The 25,712-nt window shown below is 52.8% G+C and overlaps 1 protein-coding gene across 4 annotated transcripts in view; it reads right to left on the minus strand.

The window, feature by feature from the left end:
- Positions 1-12,878: 12,878 nt before the first annotated feature.
- The window catches only part of NDST1 (N-deacetylase and N-sulfotransferase 1), a 57,406-nt gene continuing 44,572 nt past the window's right edge, over positions 12,879-25,712 (minus strand). For all 4 annotated transcript variants that reach the window (XM_070414592.1, XM_070414593.1, XM_070414594.1 and 1 more), the window contains 5 exons: positions 23,380-23,554; positions 21,171-21,341; positions 20,416-20,525; positions 18,438-18,540; positions 12,879-17,479 (listed from right to left, as the gene is read on the minus strand). In XM_070414592.1, the coding sequence (XP_070270693.1) occupies positions 17,360-17,479; positions 18,438-18,540; positions 20,416-20,525; positions 21,171-21,341; positions 23,380-23,554 (679 nt within the window). In that variant the 3' untranslated portion in view covers positions 12,879-17,359. The remainder of the gene's footprint in view (positions 17,480-18,437; positions 18,541-20,415; positions 20,526-21,170; positions 21,342-23,379; positions 23,555-25,712) is intronic.

Raw genomic sequence — 25,712 nt, forward strand, 5'->3', positions numbered from 1 at the left:
TGTTTGCTGCTTGGACCCCTATAGAGTCGTGGAAGAAACAACATGACTTCTACTCTCTTCCAGGACAGGGTTCCGTGGCACTTGCCAGGGACTTACTGCTGGGACTTCTCAGAGGAGATAATGATCATGATTATTATTCTCATTTTAGCTTACTGTATATATTGGTCAGCGTTCAGCCAGAGAAACAAAACCAGTAGGAGATACACATTAAAAGATTTATTACAGGGAACTGGCTTACTCAACTCTAGGGCTGGCCAGACAAGCCTAAAGTCCATAGGTTATGGTTACTTTTATGTGTCAACGTGGCTGGGCTTCCAAGTGTCCAGATATCTGGTCAAACATTATTCTGGGCATTTCTCCGAGGATGCTCTTAGGTGAGATCAACAATTGAATCAGGAGACTGAGGGGAGCAGATTGCCCTCCCTAATGTGGGTGGGCCTCATTCAATCAGGTGAAGGCCTGAATAGAATCAAAAGGCTGACCATCCCGCAAGAGAGAGTTCTTTCTGCCTGGCTATCTTTGAACGGAGACACTGGCATTTTCCTGCATTTGAACTCAATCTGAAACATTGGCACTCCCGGTTCTCAGGCTGGACTCAAACTAGAATAAAACATCAGCTCTCCTCCGGTCCAGCTTGCCACCTCACCGTGTGTGTGTGTGTGTGTGTGTGTGTGTGTGTGTTTTAAAGAAGCGAGGTACAATATATACCTTCTATTGGTTCTGTTTCTCCATTTCTCTGGAGAACTCTGCCTAATACAGCCGGGCTGTCATGTGGTGGGCTGAACTCTCAGGCACAGATGAAATTTCTTCTTCGGGGAAGCCTCAGCTCTGCCCTCAAGGCCTTCACTGATTCCACTGATGCATCACCCGCCCCCCCCCCGCCCCCGCCCCCGCCCCCACCCAATCACCTAGGATGATCTCCCTTACTAACATCAGCTGATTATGAACCTAATCGAATCTATAAGATACCTAGATGACTGCTTGACTGAACACTGGGCACTGCAGCCTAACCACATTGGCACATAAAACTGGCATCACAGCCTGGGCCTAATGGGATGCCAAGTCCACGACTAGGTGTCAGCTGGTTTGTTTCTCTGATAATCCCAGGAGGAAGTTTTGTAAAATTCTCTTTTCTGGAAGAAGGTGACTTGTCCAAGGTCACAGAGCTGAGAGGAGGAGCGGGGGTCTGAACCCAAGTTGCCTCCAGTTCATACTCTTCCCTCTCCCAGTTCTGCCTCACAGCCTGGTCCTTCCCAGCCTCACTCAGCCTCTGTGGTGGGTTCTTCTCTGCTGTGGAGGCAGGCGGAGGCTCAGAGAGGGCGAGCGGCCGCCCTAGTCACTCAGCCGGGAGGTAGAGGGCTGTTCCACACCGGCTCAGGTTCCCTCCTCATGACAGCCACCTGCTCACTCCCTGTGACCTCGGCTGCCCACCCGGAGGGGAACACTAAACTTCTGCCCCTGAGGACTGTGTGACGCGGGCACCCCCCCCCCCCCCCCCCCCCCGGCCTCCGCGCTGTCCCGGGTCAGGAGGTGCGGGATTCTTCCGGGTGTGACAGCGGAGGCCGGGCCTTGGAGCGCATGGTGGAGTTAGCGGACTTCTGTCCCCAGGAGCTCCTATTCTGAGGTTAGTGCCACCCTCGGGGGTGTCCCACGGGCACCCCACAGGAGATGCCCAGCCAAGGCCAAACGCCCTCGAGGTGTCCCTCTCCCCAGCCTCACCCTGGGCGAGGCCCGAGTGGCCCAGCAGAATGTGCATCCTGGGAAACCAGGGCGCCTTCTGAGGCCCCAGACCAATGGTTCTCAACCTGTGGGTCGCGACTCCTTTGGGGGTCGAATGACCCTTTCACAGGGGTCGCCTAAGACCATCGGAAAACACATATATAATTACATATTGTTTTTGTGATTAATCACTATGCTTTAATTATGTTCAATTTGTAACAATGAAAATACATCCTGCATATCAGATATTTACATTACGATTCATAACAGTAGCAACATTACAGTTATGAAGTAGCAACGAAAATAATTTTATGGTTGGGGGTCACCACAACATGAGGAACTGTATTAAAGGGTCGCGGCATTAGGAAGGTTGAGAACCACTGCACCAGACCCCAGAAGGGTCCCGGCTCAGCCAAGACTGCGGTCGGTGTTGGCCATGCCGTGGCCCGCCCACCCCTTCCTGTGGGGGCCTCAGTGCCAGGGAGGCGGCCCCGTGAACAAAGCCCTGCTCTGTTCTTGGCCCCGGGGGGAGGGGGGACTGCTTCAGCTGCACCTCACACCAGCCAGGACCCGCCGCTCCCCTGCTCACCCCCACGAACTGGCACCTTTAGGCGTCAGAGGAAACCCACCCCATGCTCAGCACCTTCCAAACTCCCAAACAGGCCGCAGCTCAGAGACCAGGAGTCGGGGCCCTGGGGCTGGAGCCCGCCAGGAGCACCGAGCACTGGCTCCACCTTTGCTTGGGCCCTCGGACCAGGCCTCAGTCTTCCTTTGGTGAATGAGGAGAGGAGGCTGGGCAGCTTGCCTCTGGGCACAGCGGGAAGAAGCAGAGGTGGGACTCAAACCCAGGTCTGCGAGCCTGCAGAGCCCATGGTCTTAACCACTGCACCAAACCGCCCTTTGGAAACCGTGCGGAGATCATGAGTCCAAGGGCTCGGGGCGCACACACACTCACACACACTCACACACACGGGCGCATGCACACCTTCCCCAGCAGCCAAGCTGTGCCAAGAACAGCCTTGGAATGGGCGAGGTGTTCCAGGCTAGTCCCCGACCTCACCTGGAGCGAGCTTCTGCCTCCCGCGTCCGCCCGAGGCCTGGGCCCAGGAGTCAGGGCCGCAGCTCAGTGTCCCCTCGGTGTGTGCATGTGTGGGGGGAGGTCTCCCCAGCTCAGCAGGCTGTGGGTCAGCTAGTCCTCCTCCCTCAGTCCTCCCGGCACCCACAGGCCCCGGCCAGGCCCAGCTTCCGGAGCTGCCGCCACCTCGGCCGGCCGCACACACATGGTTTCAATCAGCAGCCGGCGCAGATGAATGGTGCCTTGTGAGAGCGCCGCAGGGCTCACCTCCGCACGGACGGGCCAGGTGGGCAGCCTCCGGGAGGGAGGCCTGTGAGGGGGCCTCTGGAGGGGGTGGGGTCCTGACCCCGCCATGCTGGTCTCAGTCGGCCTTGGCTTCACCCTCTGTGTAGAGAGATGACAGCCCCTTGGGTGGTGGGGGGTGGGGGGTGGGGGAGCAGGGCTGTGAGGATTCACTGATGTGATGCTTAGTGTGTACTACGGGCCTGGCACATGGTGTGCACTTCATACCTGGAGTCCAGCCCAACCTGCCAGGGGCCTGGGGCCAGGGGCTCACGAACGTGGTTTAATGGGGAAGGGAGAGGCCCCCGCTTGGAGCAAGGGGCTGGCGTCCATGGTGCCTTCGTTTGTGAAGGGGGGAGGCTGCAATCAGCTCTGTGGTTCACACCTCAAAGGGGCCTCACAAAGGGAGCTTTAGAGGGGACCTCTGCTCCATGAAGGGGGTCGACCAGGAGGCCTGCCCCCGCCCCCCCCCCCCCCCCCCCCCCCCCCACTTCTCCTGCTGCAGGAACGCTTCCGCTTCCATAGCAGGACCAGATGCGAATGCTGGCTGAGCACCGACTGGGGGCAGCACCTCTCCTCTGGTCTTCCTCCTCCTTCTGTCAGTGGCTGTTTTGCATATAACAAAACGCCGACTCCGACAGGGTAGGCTAGCAGGCTGCCAGCACGCAGCTAGAGGAGGCAGAGCTGCAGGTGAGGCCGCGTGATGCAGTCGGGCCCGGGCTCTGCTGCATGCGTGGCCGGGGCAGGCAGCCTGCCCGAGGGGAGGGAGAGCGCCTTCAGAGGCCTCCAGTGCACGGGGCTGTGGGGGCCGTGCTCCCTGCTTGGCTGCCGTTCCCGCCCCCAGAGCTTCCTTAGGCCCTGCTCCGAGGGCCTGGGCCACCTCTCCCTGCCTCCCGCCCAGCACCCAGCACAATCTGGCACAGAGAAGGGGCTCCTGGGCATTTGAGAACAGAGGGAGGGAGGGAGTTTCACGTCTCCAGTGTGGCTGTCCTGTCACCATGGGGATGATGTGTAGAATCCTTACCCCTTGCACAAGCCCCAAGGACCCACCGCTCCTCCCTCACCCCCACCCCAACCTTCAGCCTCCATTAGGCCTCTGGGTTCTCGCAGCCCTTGGCCCTCTGTCCCGCACCTCCGGCTCTGCTTGCACTTTCACCCGCCTGGAACCCTGTCCTTTTCTACCTGCCTAGCCAGTCCTCCGAGACTCAGCCAAGCACCGGTGCAGCCGCCTGGCCTGGGCTCCAGGCACCTCCCACCCCGTGATTCCCGGAGCGCCCGGGGCTGTGGGCGTCTCTGGGACTGGCCCCAAATTCAGAGTCTGTCTCTGTGGAGGAAGGAGATGCGTCCTCTCCCCTCAGCTGCAGACAGGATGTTTCCTTCTCTTCTCTTAACTCAACCATCTGTGAAGTCGGGGCTGCACCCATACGGCTACACAGGGGTCATTTGCCAAGCAGGTCCCTCCTGGCTCTGAGCCTTTCAGCGGTTCTCTGGGCTCCGCTGAGGGACCGTTTTGTAGGACGCTTTAAAGGACACGCGGCCCCTGCCGTCTTCTGCACGGACCAGGTGTCTCCCTCAAGGTGAGACGTCACCCAGCCCCTGGTCTTTTGGTGTGACGGGTCAGTAAGGGTCCTTAGGAAAGGCATTTCTGTGAGGATAACTATGGACGTGCTCAAAGGTAAAGCCACAAAAGTATTCAGCGCAGCTTCGTTCATGACACTACAAATCTGAAATAACCCGCACGCTCAACAGCAAGCGAAGTGCGGTAACGACACAGGACGGCCACACTCGCCTCTAACGGGAAGCAGCAGGTTAGAAAGCATCGTGTGGAACAGGGGACCCCCAGGCAGGTAGGGAAGGGAAGCAGGGCTGCAGGGTAAGAGTGCAGACCTGGAGCCAGGGGCCCAAGTCCAAAGGCAGCCGTGCCACCTGCAGCCAGGAGACAGCAAACGATCACGAAACTGAAAAGCCCGCGCTGCGTCAGCGGTGAAGGGGGAGGAAGGGCCCGGCCGGGGCACCTGGCACTTAGCAGAGTGTAACTGGCACAGGCCACGCGTCCAGTACGCATTCGCTCTTATGATCACAGGCCCCACACTGCGGGCAGAGCTGATCGCCATGTCACGAGTGATGTTTATTTTCTTAGGTTCGCTCATTTGTTTTTTAAATTTTTCCTGCAATGAATGTGTATGACTTGTATTAATTTTAAAAAAGAAAAACAAGCAGGACTTCATAAGGAGACAGCCCTATGGACCTCACTGCTGCCAGCATGTAGTTGAGGACATAGCTTACGATGCACTCCGAGACTTTGGGGGGAGAAACCCATCTGCTCTTGGTACCAGGAGGCTTCCCTGGTCCCACTGGCTGCCCGTGGGCTCCCAGCCACAGCTGTGTACCCAACCTCGGTGTCCAACACGAGAGGTCATTCAAGTAAACGCTGACCCAGCTACGCAACGTGCACAGGAGAAGGTGTGAAGGAGTCTCACCCCAGGCACCAGGGCACGAGGGATACTTGGTCTTTAGATTTCGTGCATTTCCCTGATGATGGCAGTTTTGTCACAATAATCTTGGGTCACAATAAACTGGAAACGACATGATTTGATGTCACAGAAAAAAACATTCAATAACACAAAAAGATGTTGACCATTTATTACATTAAAAGGAGATTTGCAAAACAGAATCCCATTGCTAGGAGAGCGACTTTGTACATCAGCCAGGAAGAGGACGTCCTCAAACATGAGCAATGGTATCGCAGAGCAGAGGGACAGGCATCCCCCTTTCTTCTCATTTGTCTGTGTTCTCAATTTCCCACAACGAATATCTATAACTTTTCTGATAAAAATGTATTTTCTTAAAAGGAGAGGTCTGGCCATGGCCGGTTTGGCTCAGTGGATAGAGCGTCGGCCTGCGGACTCAAGGGTCCCAGGTTCGATTCCGGTCAAGGTCATGTACCTTGGTTGCGGGCACATCCCCAGTGGGAGGTATGCAGGAGGCAGCTGATCGATGTTTCTCTCTCATCGATGTTTCTAACTTTCTATCCCTCTTCCTTCCTCTCTGTAAAAAAATCAATAAAATATATATATTAAAAATAAAAAAGGAGAGGTCTGGCTCCACAGTTGGCCTAGATCGAGTCTCTAAGTCACGGGGGACTCCATTGTTAGCCTCCTTCTTGCCTCCACGTTCTCCCACTGTGTGCCTGCTTTCTCGCCTGCTTTTAATTGGTGCCGTCTTGCTCTCCTTCCTGTGTCCTTCCTTGTAAAAGGCCCGAAACCCTTGCGGAAGGAGGCAAGGCAGAAGCCAGGGCGCAGGTCCAGCCCGCCCGCTGCTCCCCGCCACCCCACACCGCCTCCTGCAGTCTTGTTCTAATTAGTGGGGACGCAGAGCAGGCCCAAAGGCAGAACTATAAACACCAGAGGCAAAGACCCATAAACAGCTGGGTAACCAACTCCAGCTGTGCAGATGGCTGGCCCCTCGTCCATGCTGGGGGCGCAGGGGGCTGGCCTGGCCACCGAGGACTTGCCTCTGCTTCCCATTTTTAACTACAAGCTGCCATGAGCTGGGCAGTTAGAGAGTTGGGTGGGTCAATCTTAAGTGCTTTTACATTCAAGTGAGCAGGGGGTATGGGGACCAAGGCTCCTCAAAGTCACCTGAACCCCATTACCTGTGCCCTTGAGCTTCAATTTGCCTATCTGTAAAATGGGTTAGAAAGGGACTAAGAGACCAGATGGGCCTTCTCAGCTCTACCACATTATGCTTAACTCATAAATCTATGCACTGGAACTAAAGGCCGATAATATACCTATCTGTACTATAATAAAAGCATAGGTCCTATCGTAATAGAAGTGTGCTATAGTCAAATTATCTGTACTATAACCCATACATCAGATTCTATATTGTTGTATCATACTCTTTAATATAAAATTTTAAATTTTTAAATGACTATCTTGGATATCTGCGATCACAGAGAACATAGAGGCAAGCCAGGAAGACTTCCTGTAAGAAGAGAGGCTTAAGGGCTATGAATTTGACAGGTAGGGGAAATGAGCCTCCAAAAATGTCGTGATGGAGGAGAAGGGAGAGACTTTGGGGAAAGGGGGTTAATGGGGCTGTTTGGATCATCCAGAGAAGGAATCTGTGCCCATCTTGCACTGCATAAACACAGCCTGGCATGGCGGAGGGTGAAAACTTAGTATCTGTAAGATGGCAACTCCCCAATGGTCTACAGATTCAACACTATCCCTGTTAAAATCCCAGGTACATTTGTTACAAGCTGATCCTAAGATTCACATGTAAATGCAAGGACCCCAAAATAGCCAAAAACAATTTTAAAAAGGAAGACCAAAGCTACAGGAACCATTCCTGACTTCAATAATTACTACAAAGTTACAGTAATCAAGACTGTCTAAAACTGGCTATAGATCAGTGGAATAGAATTGAGGATATAAGTAAATACTTATATTTATGGACAATGGATTTTGACAAGGGTGCCATAGCGATTCAATGGGGGAAAGAACAGTCTTCTCACAAAGAGGTGCTGGGACAACTGGCTATTCACACCCCAAAGAATGAAGTTAAACTCCAGCCCCACATGATACACAAAAATCAACTCAGAATGGATCAAAGACCTAAATGACCCATCTAATGAGAATCTAGTATCCAGAATAAAGAACTCTTACAAACTCAACAACAAAAAGACAGACAACCCAATTCAAAAATGGGCAAAGAACTTGGATAGACATTTTTCCAAAGGAGACATAAACAGCCAGCAAACACATGAAAAGATGCTCATCGTCATTAATTATCAGGAAAATGCAAGTCAAAACCCACAATGAATACCACTTCACACCCACTTGGAGAGATGTAATGAAAAGAGCGGAACATGACAAGCTTTTATTAGGACAGGAGAAATTGCAACCCTCCTCCATTGCTGGTGGGACTGAACATGGTTTGGCCACCGTGGAAAACAGCTTGAAGTACGCATACACGCTACAACATGGGTGAACCTTGAAAACATTATGGTGAGAGAAACCAGACACAAAAGACTACAGATTGTGGGATTCCATTTACGTGACTTGTCCAGAAAAAGCAATCCTCCACAGAAACAGAAAGTAGTGTCGTGTTTGCCAGAGGCTGGGAAGAAGAAAGAATGGGGAAGGACCACTAATGGGCATGAGCTTTCTTTTTGAGGTGATAGAATGTTCTGGAACTAGTGGTGATACTTGCACAGCTTTGTGACTATGCTAAACAGCACTGGATTAATTGTGCACTTTAAAGCATTATTTTATGGTATGTGAATTACATCTCAATTTTTTAAGAGCTGCCTTCTGTGCTATATGTGTATTTTTTTTATTGTGGCAAAACTTGCCATTTTAAGTGTACAGTTCAGTGGCATTAACTACATTCACATTGTTGTGCCACCATCACTACTATCTGTAACATTTTCCACCTCCCCAAGCAGAAACTCTGGACCCATGAAACAATGACGCCCCATTCTCTCCCCTCAGCTCTTGGTAACCCCTAGCCCACCTCCCGTCTCTGTGAATCTGCCTGTTCCAGATAGCCCATAGGAGTGGAAGCACACAGCATTTGTCCTCGTGTGTCTGGCTTATTTCACTTAGTATAATGCTTTCAAGTTTAATTCCTGTTCTATCATTTACCAGGATTTCTTCCCTTTTTTGCTAAATGATATTCCCATGTGTGCATAGGCCATATTTTGCTTATCTATTCACCTGCTGATGGGACACCTAGGTTGTTCCCAGCGTTGGCTGTTGAAAATAATGTTTCGGGTTTTTTTTTTGAGGAACTGTTTTCCACAGAGGCTGCTCTGTTTTACAGTCCCACTAGCAATGTATGAGGGTTTCAATTCCTCTATGTCCTCATCCAAATTAATTTTCCTTTTAAAATAAGTTATAGCCATCCTAATAGGTATGAAGTAGTCTTGACTTGCATTTCCCTGATGGCTAAGAATGTTGGGCATATTTTCATGTTGGCCATTTGTATATCTTCTTTGGAGAAATGTCTAATCAAATTCTTTGCTCATTTTTAAATTGAGTTGTTGGAGTTCTTTATATATTCCAGATAGTAAGCCCTTACCAGACATATTGTTTGCAAATATTTTTCCCATTCTGTGGATTGTATTTTCACTCTCTTGTTAGTGTACTTTCATGCACAAAAGTTTTTAATTTTAATGACAAATAGTTTACCTATTTTTCCTTTGTTGCTTGTGCTTTTGGTGTCATATTTAAGAAACAATGACCAATTTCAAGGTCATGGAAATGTGCACTTGTTTTCTTCTAATAGTTTTATAGTACAGCTCTTAAATTTAGGTTTTAAAATTCATTTTGAGCTAATTTTTGTATATGGTGTGAAGTAAGGGTCCAACTTCAAACTTTTGCACATAATGTCCAGGTTCTGCTTACCATGAGATTGATAATACCTACCTCAGAGGATTGTCATGATGATTAAGAGATATTACTAACTGAGGACCTGCTGAGTCAGAGTGAGAAATACTTTTTATTATTCATGTTATTTAATTTGATATTCTTATTTATAGTATTATTACCCCACCACCATTTATCCCACCCCCCCAACCCAGTCTTCGATGGGGAGGTTCACCCTGACCTAGCCTTGAGATGATAGTGGGATATCTCCCCCTGGTGGACATATTCTGAACTGCACCAGATAAGTCTGACACAGGGGTGGGCAAACTTTTTGACTCGAGGGCCACAATGGGTTCTTAAACTGGACCGGAGGGCCCGAACAAAAGCATGGATGGAGTGTTTGTGTGAACTAATATAAGTTCAAAGTAAACATCATTACATAAAAGGGTACGGTCTTTTTTTTTTTAAGTTTTATTCATTTCAAACGGGCCGGATCTGGCCCGCGGGCTGTAGTTTGCCCACGGCTGCCTAGAGTAAGAGTCAAAATTCAGCTCCCTTTCTTTCTTCTTACCTGTAAATATTTCAGCGCGTACTCTGTAAGAACAGTGATATACTCATACATTACAGTAGGATAATCAAAATCAGGAAATTTAACGTTGATTATTCTCCAACCCCCACAGTCTGCATTCATGTTTTGCCAGTTGTCCCTGTGGTATCCTTTACAGCTCATTGTTTCCTAGTCCAGGACCCCTCCAGGGTCACCTGTGACGTGTGATGGCCGGGTCCCTTTCGTAGACATTTCTCAGCTTTCCTTTACTTTCATGACTTTGACATCTTTGGAGGCCAGGCCAGTTATTTTGCTAACTGTCCCTCACCATGGACGTGTCTGCCGCTTCCTCCTGGCTAGATTCACGTTACCAGGTTTTGTCAGGAACGGCACAGGCTGTGTCCTTCTCCTACGACGTTGGTTTGCCCCAAGACTGATGACGCTAACTCGAAGGCCCCATCTGTGGGCCTGTGGGAGCTGAGCTCTGAAGACCAGAGCGGCGCGGAGACTTGCCCCGAGTCACACAGCAGTCCGGCTCCTCAGCTCAGGGTCTTGACAAGTGCTCAGGAAAACTGCAGCAAGGTGAGACCTTCCCCCACTGCCCGGGGCCTCCTTGGGCCCTGGCTCTGCTGGGAGCCTGCGGGCTGGTGAAGGACAGCAGTGTCACCCCCTTTGTGGCGTATCTCACAGTGGACAGCTGCCTGGAGCCGCCTCTTTCTGCTTCACCCATTCCCAGTTATTTTTATTAGAACATTTTCATTCTACCGATGAATACATGATCTTTCTTTAAAAAAATGTTTCAGCCAAAGTTAAAGTCCCCTAGGAAAACCCCTCTTCCCTGTTCCCTCCCCCTCCTGTTATGTTTGATGTGAGAAATATATATCTACTAGAGGCCTGATGCACAAATTCGTACAAGAGTAGGCCTTCCTTCCCCCCGGCTGCCGGCACCAGCTTCCAACTGGCACCCGGGAGGGCTTCCCTCCAGCCCGGCTTTGTCCGGAATGACATCCAGTCTAATTAGCATATCACCCTTTTATTATTATAGACACTCCCAGAACACATACACGCTATAGTATTCTCTTCCCACATGGTCACACTGTAGAGGTCAGTCTTGTAAAGGACCCTGGCAGGACTGTCTTCAGCTGCATTGTCAGCACGTGGCTGCCCTGGAGGCTCTGGGGCTGCCCCCCAGGGATGGGCAGGTTGTTTCCCTTCTCTGCTATCATCAAACACACTGCCCTGTGCACAGCAGCCAGGGCTTCTCTGAGGGAAACACCCATCTTTGGAGCCTGGACTGCCCGAGGGCGCGGTGTTCCCACAGGGAACTCCCTTCTGCGGGGGCGGGGGAGGGGGGTGTGCGAGGCTCTAATGGGTTTTGTTCATTCAGCCTGTTAGACTTGCAGGACTCTTGGGACCTCTGAGAGCAGCCAGGCTGGCTTTTCACAATGCGCTTCAAGGAATCTTAGGTTCCAGACAGGATGGGGGACAGGGAGGAGGGAGAGTCTAGACCAGCCATGGGCAAACTACGGCCCGCGAGCAGGATCCGGCCCGTTTGAAATGAATAAAACTAAAAAAAAAAAAGACCGTACCCTTTTATGTAATGATGTTTACTTTGAATTTATATTAGTTCACACAAACACTCCATCCATGCTTTAGTTCCGGCCCTCCGGTCCAGTTTAAGAACCCATTGTGGCCCTCGAGTCAAAAAGTTTGCCCACCCCTGGTCCAGACCCTCACCCCCACTCCAGCCAGAGCACCTGCCTTTACCTGGTTCCCAATGAGGATTCCCCTGTAAAGAAGAATCATGCTGTTGTAAAAGTCACAGGTTTCTGATGTGGCCCAACCCCTGACCTGGCACAGGGTTCCCTTCGGTGTCACACCTTCTGGATCTGTTCCCAGTAGAGCAGCCTCTGGCCGTGTTCTTGCTGGTGACGCCACGCGGCCGGACCGAGCTCCCAGATGACAACCCCCAAGGTGGTCTCTGCAAGTGTGGCTCTTGTGCCGCTGGGCTGGCATTTTAGGGTGTTCCCAGCGGGGTCCCAGCAGGCCCCTCGCAGCACCCACATTTCTGTAACTTTCTCAGGCTCACACGGGAGCGGGCTGTGTTAAAGTGCACATGGCTGGGTTCTGATTGAGTGCTTTGGGGGAGCCCGGGAATGTGCATTTTAAAGCCTTGCAGGAGGTTCTGAGGAACAGGTCCAGACACTGGCATTGCAGACAGCTGGCCAGGGCCCCTCCTGCAAATCACAACCAGGCTGGGAGGGCTAGAAAGTCGTTTGTTTTATCCAAAGTTTTTGTTTCCTTGGACAGAGGGACTCTGAATTCATCTGAGCCAGGGCTTCCCAAAGTGGGGTGCCTCTGCTGCTGGAGAGGTTGTTAAAATGCAGGTTTGCCCCCCGCTCATCTGTCAGAAAGAAAACTCTGAGAGTGTGGCCTTGGAATCTGGTACTTTAAGCAAATTCTCCAGGGAGAGCCATGAAGTTCAATTCCCTCCAAACCCCTAAAAGATGAGGAAACTGAGGATCAAGAGGTAAAAGTGACCTGTGCCCAATCACAAGTCACATTAGTGGCAGAACTGGTTCTAGACTCTGAGCCTCCATACCAGGGCGAGGCACTTGTCAACCATCTAGCAGGTCTGAAGGCACTTTGCTCCCTGGCTGGCTGGCCCACGACAGGCCTCTGCTATCTGGAGAAGCTATCTACAACCCCATGGACATGACCTCTGACCTCTGATTTGACTGAGTCACCGTGTGTGTGTGTGGGGGGGGGGGGGGGGGGATAGCAAAGGGGGGGCAGAGTGGCCGTGCATGCAAACATCTGTGTCTCCACCCTCCTCTGCAAGGCCTTGCGCAAGGTCGGACAGACAGACATGACCAATGGGTACAAACGGAACCCCACTTTATTAGCAGTTAGTTCGATATTGTACATTAATGGAGGAAGGTTCCCACTGTTAACACAACCCAAAACGGCTGGTTTGAGAGCCCTGATCAGGTGAGCTGGGTAGCGCCCCCTCTCCACGCCTCTCTCCACACCAAGGGAAGGAAACCTGGGCCTGCTCCCCCAGCGTGCCCCCCCACCCTCTCCAGTCAGCCCTCTCCTCTCCCCAGGAAATGACATGAATTTCATGCACAAATTACAAAAGGAGCCCTCTTGCTAATAAACGCTAGCATAGTCTTAAAAAAACCCTCTCCTCCCTCATTCTCCTCAAGGGCCACAGAGAGGGAGGGAGGGAGGAACTTAGGATAAAACACAGCCAGAGTCTCCCCAAGCCCTTGACGTTGACCCATGCCCATCCCTCCAGGAAGCTGAAAATATCTCCAGTCTAGGCTGGTGCTTGCCTGGGGGCAGCCAACCCAGGGATGGCAAACCCAGAACCCAGCATCGCCTGCAGGGAGTGGGGTGGGGATGGGGCTGCCTGGGCCCTCTATCCTCTCTTCAACTAGGGCAGACCCCTTCTTCCCTGGCATCTGAAAACCCGGCTATAGCTCCACCTGCTCGGTGTATAAATGGGGGGACTGAGGCCCTGGGAGGAAAGCTGTCAAGCAGCTAAGGTACCAGTTGGGACGCAATTGCCCAACTCCTGCCTCCAGCCCAGTGCTCTTCTCCTTACACCACGGTGAGGGGTGGGGGGCGGTTCCCCAGCTAGACCTTTCCCCGCCACATCCCAGGGGCCTGCCTCTACTCCAGTGCACACTGACCACGGGCCTCCAAGAACCGGAGACCCAGAACCTCAAGAGAGAGAGAGACAGACAGAAAAAGACAGACATGCAGTTTGGTGCCCTGTGGTCCATCACCAGGATCAAAGCGGGGAGGAAAGGCTCTTCTTCTGAGCCAAGGACATCTCATTCCCGAGGCCCAACACAACTTGGTCTGGCCTCCATGCACGCAGCCTCCTCCTCCTAGAGGGCCCCCAAGCCTCCGCCCCTCCTGCACCCCAGGCCTGGCTGCAGGGCTGCCTCCCGCGCTCCCCTGAGCTCCTGGAGCTCCAGCCGGCCCCTCTGCTGGTTTGGCACTTGGTACAGGTGGCAGCAGAGGGGCACCTTAGGGTGGAGGGAAGTTGTCAAGTCAGCACAAAGGCAAACCTCCTCACAGCCTCAGGTGTTCGTGACAGTACAGGGGCTGGGGCTTCGCCTGACGCCAGGAGGAAACCGCAGAACACAGCCTGTCTGAGCAGCAGGCCTGCTGGCCTCTGAAGCAACGGCATTTAAAACTCAGAGTGAGCAGAAGGACTTTTCCACCTTCAACGTGCCTTAAACTCACAGGTACAAACGCAGTGTGTGCCCCTTGATTGGATGCAAATTCCAAACCAGGTGTAAGTTATTTGGGGGAAAGGAGAATGGGGGTTGGAGAGCAGATGTGAGGAATTATCGTTTCAGGGGAGATATTGGGCCACTGCAGAGAAGAACATCCTCAGTCTTAGCAGATGCAGCCTGCAGCATTTTGGGGTGAAGTCTCGTGATTTTTACTTTTAAGCTGATTCAGAAATGTAGAGAGAGAACGTACCACAATGTTCATTTTAAATCTAGACGGCGGGTGAAATCCATGGACCGCCCGCCCGCAGTGTTCTGCTGCTTCGGACAGACCTCTGCCCCCACCTGGGCCCCGACAGTGGCTGCTCCTACTTAGGGGTTTGGAAAGGGCCATCTTTAAAGTTCAGACTCGTCCACCATCACAAGATGCCTGCCCTGCCGGTGGCTCTAGAGCTGCAAGTGGCTGAGGCGTTAGCTGGCCTCCCCCGGCTCCCACCTTGTGGGGCAAGGGCTCGTGGTGGGGTCAGCAGAAGGGATGGTGAAGTCATCCACATAGCTGAAGCTCCCCCCGCCCCCTCTCTCTGGCCAAACCCTTACAGTGAATCAGTGAGCACTGAGCTGCTGCTGCTGTGCCCACTGACCTCTGGTTCTCCTCCCGACGGGGCCTGTGCTCAGTGGCTGAGTGCCCCGGAGACTGTCTCTGCTCTGTAATGCCTGCAGGGCCTGCAGTGGGTCCTGGAGAGACTCGTCAGTGGCAAAGGAAGTGACAGCAGTGACCAGATTTGTATGTGGCAGGGCACGTGCCAAGCCTCCCAGAAGGGCCTGGACAACAGCTCCCAGTGTCTCCTCTGCTCCCACAGGTCTCATCCCTGCCTGTCCTGCCGGGGCTCGGAGAAGGGGAGCTGCCGGCCCCTCAGGCCCTGTTCAGAGCTGGGGGGGGAAGGGGGGACAGACGTCAAGGCCCAGAGGGCAGACTGCTGTGAGGTCAACAAGGTCACGGAGCCCTCACCCTCGCTGACAGATGGGAAGTGAGGCCTGGGACTTGCCCCAGGGAAGTCCCTGCTGCACTCTGGGAGTCTGGTTCCACAAGCGGGCAGGCCGCCTGCCCTGCCCAGACACTCTGTGCCCGCCCCTTGTGGGGTTGACGGTGCTCAGGGCTCCCAGGCCCAGAGGCCCGACGAGAAACACAGTGGGAACGCTTCTGGGTAGACCAGGAAACCACACGCAGTGTCCAACCCTCTCCACCCCAGTGGAGAACTGGGGAGGGAACTGGTTCAGAGCCAAGACTGACCCAGGCCCCGCAGTCTGGGAAGGGCCTTTGGAGGTGAGGAGAGTACGACAGGGATGCAAATGGAGGCCTGAGAAGCTCAAAGGCACCCTGGCTGGGAAGAAGTGGTTTGTCCCGGGTCCTGGAGTGACCGAGGGCGAGAGAGGGCAGGACCTGGCAGGGGCGGGGGAGGAGGGCTCAGAGGCAGTGGCGCGGCAGGTAGGGCACTGACTGCGGCAGGAGCTGCACATCATCCTCAGCCCCTGCTCCCAGCAGCTGTGACGTCGTCTCCACACCCAGAGGCCTTCCAGCCTCAAGGGGCCAGGCTCTCGGAAAGGCCTTCCTGGGGGTCAGTCCGAAGCTGAACTGGCAGTGGGAGGGGCTAGGAGAGCACCCAGTTTAGTCCCTTCACATTGTTAAGAGGAGGGTAGGAGCAGACCCCAACCAGTGAACAGCCCAGAGCCCCGCGGTCTGCAGGCCCCAAGGCTCCAGCGCCCAGGGCAGCTCCCCACCTAGCACCGTGTGAGGACACAGCGGCCTCCGCCCAGGACGCCACCCAGACCGCTGTCTCCTTTGGCCAAAATTCCCCAGGCTCCCTGGGGAGAGTGGGTCTTCCCCATGGACCCTGCCACCTCTACTCACCCGGGTAGCCCAGAGAGCCCTCCCGGGCACCTGCACACAGTCGCCCTCCCTCCCCTCATGGAGAGACACCCTCTGGGCCTGGGGCTTGCCACCATTTTGTATGACTGAATTAAAAACAAACCCAACCAAAAAAAATATAATATATATATACAAATTATATATATATATATATATGTATATGTATAACACAGTGCGACCCCAGCACCCAAAGTATAAACTCTGGCACCAAGAAGAAAAACAAAATATTAAAATACTTTAGCTTCTTAGTATTGGGGAGATTAAGGGGCCTCTGGGAACCCTCAGCCACAGGTGGCCGGGCAAGGCCGTGGGTGGCAGTGTCCCCAGCTCACTGGGTGGGCCAGGGGCCGAGGCTGGCGGGCGTGGGGACAATGTATGTACACTGGAACATGTATACTGCAGACTCCTGAACCGCCTCAGTCTTTTTCCACAGGAAACACCACGCGTGTCATACCCCAGGGTGGAAAGGGGGTGGGACTGAGGCCTGGGTCTCTGGGTCCGAATGGCATGGCAGGGCCCCGGGGCCTGGGGGAGGCCTTGAGGACGAGGTGGATACTGTCGGAATCAGCAGTTCTTTCCCCAAAAGGGCGGGTGAGATGTGAAGGTCTGACCCAGAATGAATGAGGGAGTTGGGAGTTCTCTCGAGGTACCACCCTCACATCCAGCCTGGTGCCCGGCTCTGGTCCCCAGCTGGCCCCTCGGGAGGGCTTGGCTCGAAACAGGCAGGGAAGCGTCCAGTCCCACTCCCTGGTTTGGCAAAAGGCCCAGCTGGGCTCTTCCCCCTTACTGTCCAGAGGACAGGAAATGTGGCAGCTGACACGGAGGGACAGCCTGCTGGGCAGGGAGTGGCAGGACGGAGGAGAGGGCATGGTTGGTAGGACACAGTGAGGGGCAGACAGAGTCTCATGGACCCTTCCTACCAGGAGTGGCCTCCCCACGGGGGCTGTGAGCGGGATGGACCTCTGGTGGCGAAGGCGGTCCTAGCGGCCACAGCCCCAGCGAGGGATGCTTGGAGGCACGGTGGGCCTGCCCGGCTTCTCCCGGCCCTGCCTGGGCCTCGGCAGAGTATTGCTCAGACGTGCTTGGCCAGCCCAGGCCCAGCTCCGTTCTGCAGGTCGGTCTGGCTCAGCGTGCCGAGGGACGTCCCTGCCATCACAAACGTCAGTCTGGCTGTGGTGGCCACGGCTACCTGGTGTTCTGGAGGTCCTCCCGCAGCCAGGTGGGCAGCGTCTGGCCCATCTTGTACAGCAGCTTGGACAGCTCGATGTTGTGGTCCCGGTAATAGTCCTTCAGGAAGGCGCGGGACTGTAACAGGAAGGAGAGCTCAGATCGTGGTGACGTGCGGACTCAGAGGGACCCCCTTTAAAACCACCATCTGCTGGCACCCATATGCCCATATGCCCATTATTTGTCCACAGTCTTCTTCAAAACGGTTGCCTCCAAAAGAAAACTCCTACATAGTACGAGCACCAAATACAGCACATAAACACAAACACTTGTTACAGAGAGGAGAGAGAATGAGTTAAAACCAGGGGCGAGCCCGACCAGTGTGACTTAAGTGATTGAGCGTCAACCTATGAACCAGGAGGTCACGGTTTGATTCCCGGGCTGCAGGCTCGGTCCCCAGTGTGGGGCGAGCAGGAGACAGCCAATCAATGATTCTCTCATCACTGATGTTTCCATCTCTCTCTCCATCTCCCTTCCTCGTTGAAATCAATTTAAAAAATATTTAAAAACCAGGGGCAAACACAAGGAGTCACAGCATGTGACCTTCCCCCGACATCCTTTGTACCTGCCCTTCTCTCCTACAGGAACGCCTCACCCTTCCCGCCACAGGTCCAAATGGGCCCCACCCTTTCAGGCCCAACTCCAGAGATCCTCTACCCCTGACCCTGACCCTAATTCCCATAGCACTTCCGGGACCTCTCCTACTGCACGGAGCACGTCCTGCCTTGTATTCTACTGACTGGTGGATGTGACTCACTTCCTCCTAGGCTAGGAGCTCCTTGAAGGCAAAGAACAGGCCTGATTCATCCTCGGAGCCCGGGGCACTCAGCCCTTGGTAGAAGGTAATTAATACTCATTTGGCTAAATCATTTCTGATCCACAACCCAACCCGCATTTCCTCATCTTTAAAAACACGATCCAGGAAGTGCCAAGGCCATAGACGTGCTGGGTTCAGGTAAAGGGGAGAGAAGACTCCCTCCAGGACAGGGGGCCCATCCATTTTCCAGCTGCTGCGGGCAGCGTGTCCACCACTTACATCCAAGTCCATCTCTGGGTATTTCCGGCCCTTGCTTTTGCCCAGACACTTGGTTTTTCCTCCTTCGAGCAGCTGGCACCAAAATCCTTTCTTTGGATCAAACCTGTGGAGGTGGGGAAAGTCCGGGATGAGAGCTGGCCCGGCCCCCCTCCTGCCCACTGAGGCAATGTCCTCGACCCCAGGAAGGGCGGAGCCTAGGAGACTACAGAATCCTGCCCCCCACCGTGCCCTCTCTGGAGCCCACCGATTGCCCGGGGCTGACACTGGCATCTGCTGGCCCACGTTTTGTCCCGGACGCCATTAAGCCCGCCTGCCCCTCTTCCAGCCGGGGGCAGCTCACGTGGCCGGAGCCTCCCCTCTGGGCTGGCAGCCCAGATCCTACATGAATCCATAACCTGGGCACCCCCACCTCACAGCCCGGTAACCTCTCCTAAGCATTCCCCAGCCCAGGGGTGAGCAGCACTCTTTTATCCATGAATCCAACGGAGGGGGGCAGTTTAGTGAGGTTCTTGTGGTTTTTTTTAACAAGCTGTATTTTTTATGAAGAATTACAATACCTGCAGTTGTACTTAAGCATGTCCATCATTGGGAAGTTTCGTTTTTTGGAGTGAATTTCAGAAATGACAGCACAAGGCTGCCTTTAGGATTTGAAGTGATGCTGGACCTTCTAAGGCAGTGGTTCTCAACCTTCCTAATGCCGCAACCCTTTAATCCAATTCCTCATGTTGTGGTGACCCCCAACCATAAAGTTATTTTCATTGCTACTTCATAACTGTAATTTTGCTACTGTTGTGAATCGTAATGTAAATATCTGATATGCAGGATATATTTAGGCGACCCCCGTGAAAGGGGTCTCGACCCACAGGTTGAGAACCGCTGTTCTAAGGCATTTTGGGGAGATGAGATCTGAAGCTGTCATGGGGAGGGGAGGCATCCTGGCATCAGAATTCAGCCCCAAGCCAGGAACCGTGAGGAGACTCGTGGGCATGAGGACAGTAGGAACACAGAATTCACCTTTGGCAGGTGAAGGAAGTAGGGATTTCTGAGTGGGCACGGGGTAGGCAGAGACAATGGTGATGGTGATGACAGCAGCTGCATTTCTTCAGCATTACATGCCAGGCACTGAGCTAGGAGCTCCACGTGAGTGCTTTCATTCAACACAGCGACCCTCGGGAGGTAGGGATCCTTGCCTATGTCCCCAACTCACAGGTGAGGAAGTGCGGCCTGAAGGAGCCAACACATTTCTCAAGGTCGCACAGCTAAGGAAGTCATGGACTTGGGTCCTAACCCAGGCATCTCTGACCTCACAGCCCACACCCTCAGCTGCTTCTGCCTCAAAGTGAAGGACTGACTGCCCTTGCCCACCTTCAACTTCCAAGATAGTGAGAAGGGCACATTCTTGCTGTGAGACTTTCCTAAGGCAGCAGCCAGGGGAGGTGCTTTATTCTTCCTTCTCCAGACGCCCCTGGGCCAGCTGAGGGTGCCACTGTCTGTACCCAGCACGGGGAGGCGGCCTGTGCCAGCCCTGAGCCCCGGCAGCACACGCTGGCACTCACTCCTCTGGGGAGGGCACTGTCCGCACAGCTGCACTGGGTTCTGAATGCCTGGGATTATCAGCCTCAACAACATCTGTAGTTTGCTTTTCCTAAAATTGTATTAAGTCATATTCTAAGAGTAGGAAACCTGTGAGAATTGGGGCTGCTCACTGTTGGTCTAACTTACTAGATGAAACATCTGAAATGCCCCGCCCAGACTGAACAGAGTACCCCAGGAGCGGGGCCGACAGGGGAGAGCAGATAGACAGACATGACTGAAGTCATGTTATTCGCAGCTTTTCTGCTAAACTGCCGTCAAGGACATGCATCCGTCCTCTCACTGGTTGCTGCTAATGGACCTGTGTCTCTCCCGTCATCACTCTACACTTCGGTGCCTGGCCCGGCTGCCTGCTCAGGAAATCCCGTTCAAAGGCACCACTCACGCCAAGGCTTTGTGGTAGTCGATGGTGTTGGTCACCCCGAGGAACTTCTGCACTGTGTCCATCACTTTGGCAGGTTCTGTTCTCAGCAGTTTGCCATCCAAGACCAGAATCTGGAAAAAAAGAAAAGATAAAGGCATCAATTGAACCTGCTTTCACTCCCGTGGCAAAGGGTCCCCAGTTTTCTGGGTCAGCAGTCATGGTTACAAACTGGGGTTCCCGCACTCTGGAGAGTCTGTTGCCTCCCCTGCCTCTGAATGGCAGGTGTCCCTGGCCCTCTGCCCTCCGAGCCCAGCTCCCTGGTCTCTGCCCGCCTCCCCGACCGAGGTCATCCCTTCCTCCCATCCCCACAACTGCCCTCGCTGGCCTCTCCTCAGGCTTCTTGGCCCACATGCTGCTCTCCTGCCCGAGTCCTCCAAGTTTTCCTAAATGTGTCTCGTGATCTGGCCCTGCCTACCCCTCCAACTAGGTTCTCCCTCCATCACCACACCCCCAAATCCCCTCCCAGGGACCTACTCCAGGGCTTTCTGGGTCCCCTTAAGAATACAGCCTCTGTTGTGATGGAACAAGGACTCGGGTATTCTCACACATTGACCTTGGGATAAACAAGAATGAAACCTTAGAGGACCCCAGAGGTTTAACTCGCCAGGGACGGAATTCCCGGCCCTGTGACTGGTGGGAGAGGTTTGGAGGCTCTCTGCCAACCACAGCATGCCCATACTGTGCTGGCCCTCCCAGGGGGAGGGATAGGCGGCTACCTGGTTGGCGTGAAAGGCGCTGAGCCAGCGCTCAATGTGGGTGGCGTACCAGCCGGGGACCAGGCAGCGGTTCTGCAGGGCACGCAACTTCAAGGACGCGTCGGGCCCGGCCGTGATCACCTCGTGGAAGGTGTACTTCAGGGCCACGGGGTCATCGTGGGCTCGCTGGTGCTGTGGGCAAGGGGAGAGGGTCGGCAGGTCACTTGGAGGGCAAGCAGGAAGAAGCTTGAGTGGGCGAGCAGCCATGAGGCCGCCAGAGCCCTGGGTTCAAGTCTACCGTCTGTTTCACATCTGACCTCAGGGAAGTCACCGGCCCCTCCGAGCCCTAGTTTCCTCATCTTTGCAAGACACAAGTTGGAGGAGGTCAGTTTCCAAACGCTGGTAATTTGCATGCTATCTCTGTAATTTCTGCAATATCCACAAACCACCTGCATGTGCCAATGTCAACATACTCTTCTTTACATTGACTCATCTTTCTTATTCACACACAGTAATTTCTAAAGAAAACCCACTATCCCCTCCATAAATGGAAAACTAGAACAGTTGTTGCACATGGAAAGTTCATAAATACAATAAAAATAATGCACAGTCAGATACAAACATCTGCTACAGGCCCAGACCCCAAAGCTCGTGCTCTTTGTTGAAGACACAGCCTAGCAATGTTAGAAAGGACTTATGTGCCACTTGTGCCAAATTAAAAATTTCTCCTTTATATAAATCAGAAGGTGTTACAGACTGAATGTCTGTCCCCTCCCCAAATTTATATGTGGAAACCCTGACCCAGATGTGATAACATTGAAGATGGGGCCTTGGGGCCGTAATGAGGCCGAGATGAGGTCACAAGGGTGGGGCCCTGGTGATGGGATTAGCGTCCCTGTAAGAAGAAATGCCAGCGCACACAATGAGAAGGCAGTCGTCTAACAGCAAGGAAGAGCACCCTCATCAGGGGCTGCACTAGTGCCACCTTGATCTTGCATTTCTAGCCTCCAAAACTATGAGAAATAAATTCCTGTTGTTTAGGCCACCCAGTCTAGAATATTTCATTATGACTGCCTGAGGAGACTAAGACAGAAGGGTTGGAAGAACTGGACAGGGGGGAATGCCAGGTTTCAACCACCTGAAATAATGCCATGAGTCCTCAGCATCCGCAGAATTCCCATGGTCCAGAGATCAGGGACCTGCCGACCACGGGGACCCTCACCTGTCCCCATACTCCCACTGAGGGTTGCACCCAGCTTAGAGGAACGGGGGAGGTCTGTGGAACAGACAGCAAAGAGGGTCTGTAGCCGGCCCCCTGCCAGTGCTGTGGGCAGAGCGAGGCCCCAGAGAGGAGACAGCCACCAGCACCCAGGTGCATAGGCTCAGAGGGGACAGGGAGCTGCCTACAGTGGCCTGAGGAGGCCTTTCTGGATTGGCTGGTAGACGAGGGACCCCTAAGACCCCAGTACATCACATGGCTGGCAGGGAAGGACACCACCAAAAAGGCCTGTTAAGTCACATTGTCGAAATCAAACGAAGTCCTAGTTCTCCAGGATGGACTAGGAGTCATACTCTGACATGGATAAAATTCACGTGACTTCCTAACCTGATCAGGCGTTGCATCCTCCACTGAGAATGGCAGATCCTATTACCTTGTCCTCCTCTGAATTCCCGCCCCTGCCCCTCCCAGTATCCAGTGAGAAGCCACAGGTAGTATCAGCCCAGATCACTATTCACTAAATCAAAGCAGACCCAGCTCCACCTCTTTTTGGCGTCAGAATGAGAGGCAGGACCCCACGCAAAGCTAGGAGGGTGGGCAGATAACTGTTGGCTGGGATTCACCAAGGATTTCTGCTTGCTTCCCCCACCAGGCTAGAAGCACCATGGAGGTAGGACTCCATTCTTACCCACCACCACAGCCCAGGAGCCAAGCTAGGCTGTGACTAGTAAATATTTGTTTTTTGTTGTTCTTGTTGTTTTACTGATTTCAGAGAAACGAAGAGGGAGAGACAGAAACATCAATGATGAGAGAGAATCATTGATTGGCTGCCTCCTGCACACCCGCTTCTGGGGGTCAAGCCCACAACCTGGGCATGTGCCCTGACTGGGAATTGAACCTCGACTTCCTGGTTTATGGCTCAATGCTCAACCACTGAGCCACACCAGCTGGACGAATGAGTAGCAGAGAGCCCCACGCCCCCAACCAGGGCCCTGCTCTGGCCCAGCTCACCTGGTACCAGGAATAGGCCCGGTCCGCTGGGTTGATGAGGATGGTCAGGACCTTGGCTTTGGGCAACAGGGCAGCTGCCCGCCGGGGAGCCACTTCCGAATCAAAGTAGTTGGCGCTTTTCTCAAAGTAGAAGTCGGAGGTGGTGTTGGAGGGGATGGGGAAGAACTCCATGTACCTGCAGGAACCCAAAGGGGGGCTCACAGTCAAAACTCTTGAGGAAGGGGCTGAGGGATACAGCACAGAGGGCGAGGGTCGCTGGGGGTTGACCTTCCGAAAGCAAGCAGGGCACATGGCTCCCAGCCAAGCAAGGACTTGCTTCTGGCAGGGATGCTAGCGGAATGCCACTTGGCAGTCTCCCTTTCTGGAAATCCTTGGGGCAAGGTCAATCTGAAGACTATGGGTTATGTCTCCATCCTAAACAGATGCTCCCAGAGTAAAACGGACAGGGCCCTAACTCCCACGGCCACCAGGGGGCGAGCTGGGACTCTGAGCGGCCTGACAGTTTCCCGGGTGAACCTCCCATATCCCACCCGGAGTGACCATCCACACTAGTCCTTTGAGACCATCTCTAAATTGAAGGCCCCTTAAAAAACTGGATGGACATTCCAGAACCCCCAGGGGCACCTACTCAAGCAAAATAGAGGGACATTTTCAGGGGTTCGTGGGAACCCAATTGCACGAGGTCCACCCTAGTTAAAGTGTGGGATCCCTACTCTAACCTGTGAGACAGGGGCCCTCCAGGGGCGTCCCAGGGATGTCCCTCATCAGAGCCACATGAGGCAGGTGGGCTCCTGCACCCACCCTTCACATCTATGAAATCAAAACCTCGGGAATGGGCTGAGGAACTATTCTTTTTCCTTCCCCCTTCCCCTTCTCCTTCCCCTTCCCTCTCTTTCCTTCCTTCCTTTTCTTCCTTTTCTTTCTTTTCTCCTTCTTTCCTTCCTTTCTTTCCTTTCCCTTTCCCTTTTCCTTTCCTTCTTCTTCTTCTTCTTCTTTCTTTCTTTTTCTTTCTTTCTTTCTTTCTTTCTTTCTTTCTTCCTTTCTCTCTCTCTCTCTCTCTCTCTCTCTCTCTCTCTCTCTCTCTCTCTCTCTCTCTCCCCCTCCCTCCCTCCCTCTCTTTCTTTCCTTTCTTCCTCTCTTCCTGAATTTTCTTCATAAAATGCATCTTTCTGTCCACAATTCATTGTAATACTTAGATCAAGAAAGCTCTGAAAACAGAAGCTTTTACCCATGTTTGTAGCGAAGCCATTTGGCAGCAAAAGCTGACATTAATCTTACTTGGTATAAATATTCACATACTTTGTCACAGACGTATTGATGTGTTTGCTAATGGAGTGCTGCCCCAGACCCTGCTGACGGTGCTGCTAAATAGACGGTGTCACGGCACAGCCCTCCCTGCAATCTGAAAAACGCTGGCTTCCAAGAATACATCTCACCACAATAGGTTTAATTTGTTTTTTCACTTTTAAAAAAATATGTTTGTATTGATTTTTACTTTATTTTTTTAGAGAGAGGAAGGGAGAGGAAGAGAGACAGAGTGAAAGAAATACTGATAGTATTATACGAAATGCTGAAAGGTATCCTTTAAGAAGAGGAAGAAGAAAAAGGTAAAGATACAAATTGTGAACAACAAACATGCATCTATCAACAAGTGAATCTAAGAATCAAGTGAATAAATAATCTGATGTACAGAATGAACTGGTGATTATAATGAATCAGGGACATAGAAAGGGAATGGACTGACTATTCTTGGGGGGGAAAGGGGAATGGGAGATGCGGGAAGAGACTGGACAAAAATCGTGCACCTATGGATGAGGACAGTGGGTGGGGAGTGAGGGAGGAGGGTGGGACGGGAACTGGAAGGAGGGGAGTTATGGGGGTGGGGAGAGGAACAAATGTAATCTGAACAATAAAGATTTAATAAAAAAATAAATAATAAATTTTTTTAAAAAAAGAAAGAAATACTGATAGGCTGTCTCCGCATGCACCCTGGGGCATGTGCCCTGACCAGGAATCAAACCAGTGATGTTTGGGTGCATGGGTGGGACGACACTTAATCAACTGAGCCACACTGGCCAGGGCCACAATAGGTTTTAGACAGTTGCAGCCATTTTAGAGATATAGACAGAGAGACAGGTAGGTAAGTAGGTAAATAGAGAGATGAAAAACAAGAGACATAGACAAATAGCGAAAACGAAACAGAAGAATTGCCATGATCTCTCCACCCAGGTAAACTACTGACATAATAATACAGGAGAGTAACACATGTGTAAGGTAAGAAAAGACAAACAGTAGAGAAAGATGTAAATTGAAAAAGGAACATAACACCGTCC

This window comes from Myotis yumanensis, unplaced genomic scaffold, assembly GCF_028538775.1.
Source record: "Myotis yumanensis isolate MYYU_CA2020_CCGP unplaced genomic scaffold, mMyoYum1.0.hap1 SCAF_5, whole genome shotgun sequence".
NCBI lineage: Eukaryota > Metazoa > Chordata > Mammalia > Chiroptera > Vespertilionidae > Myotis > Myotis yumanensis.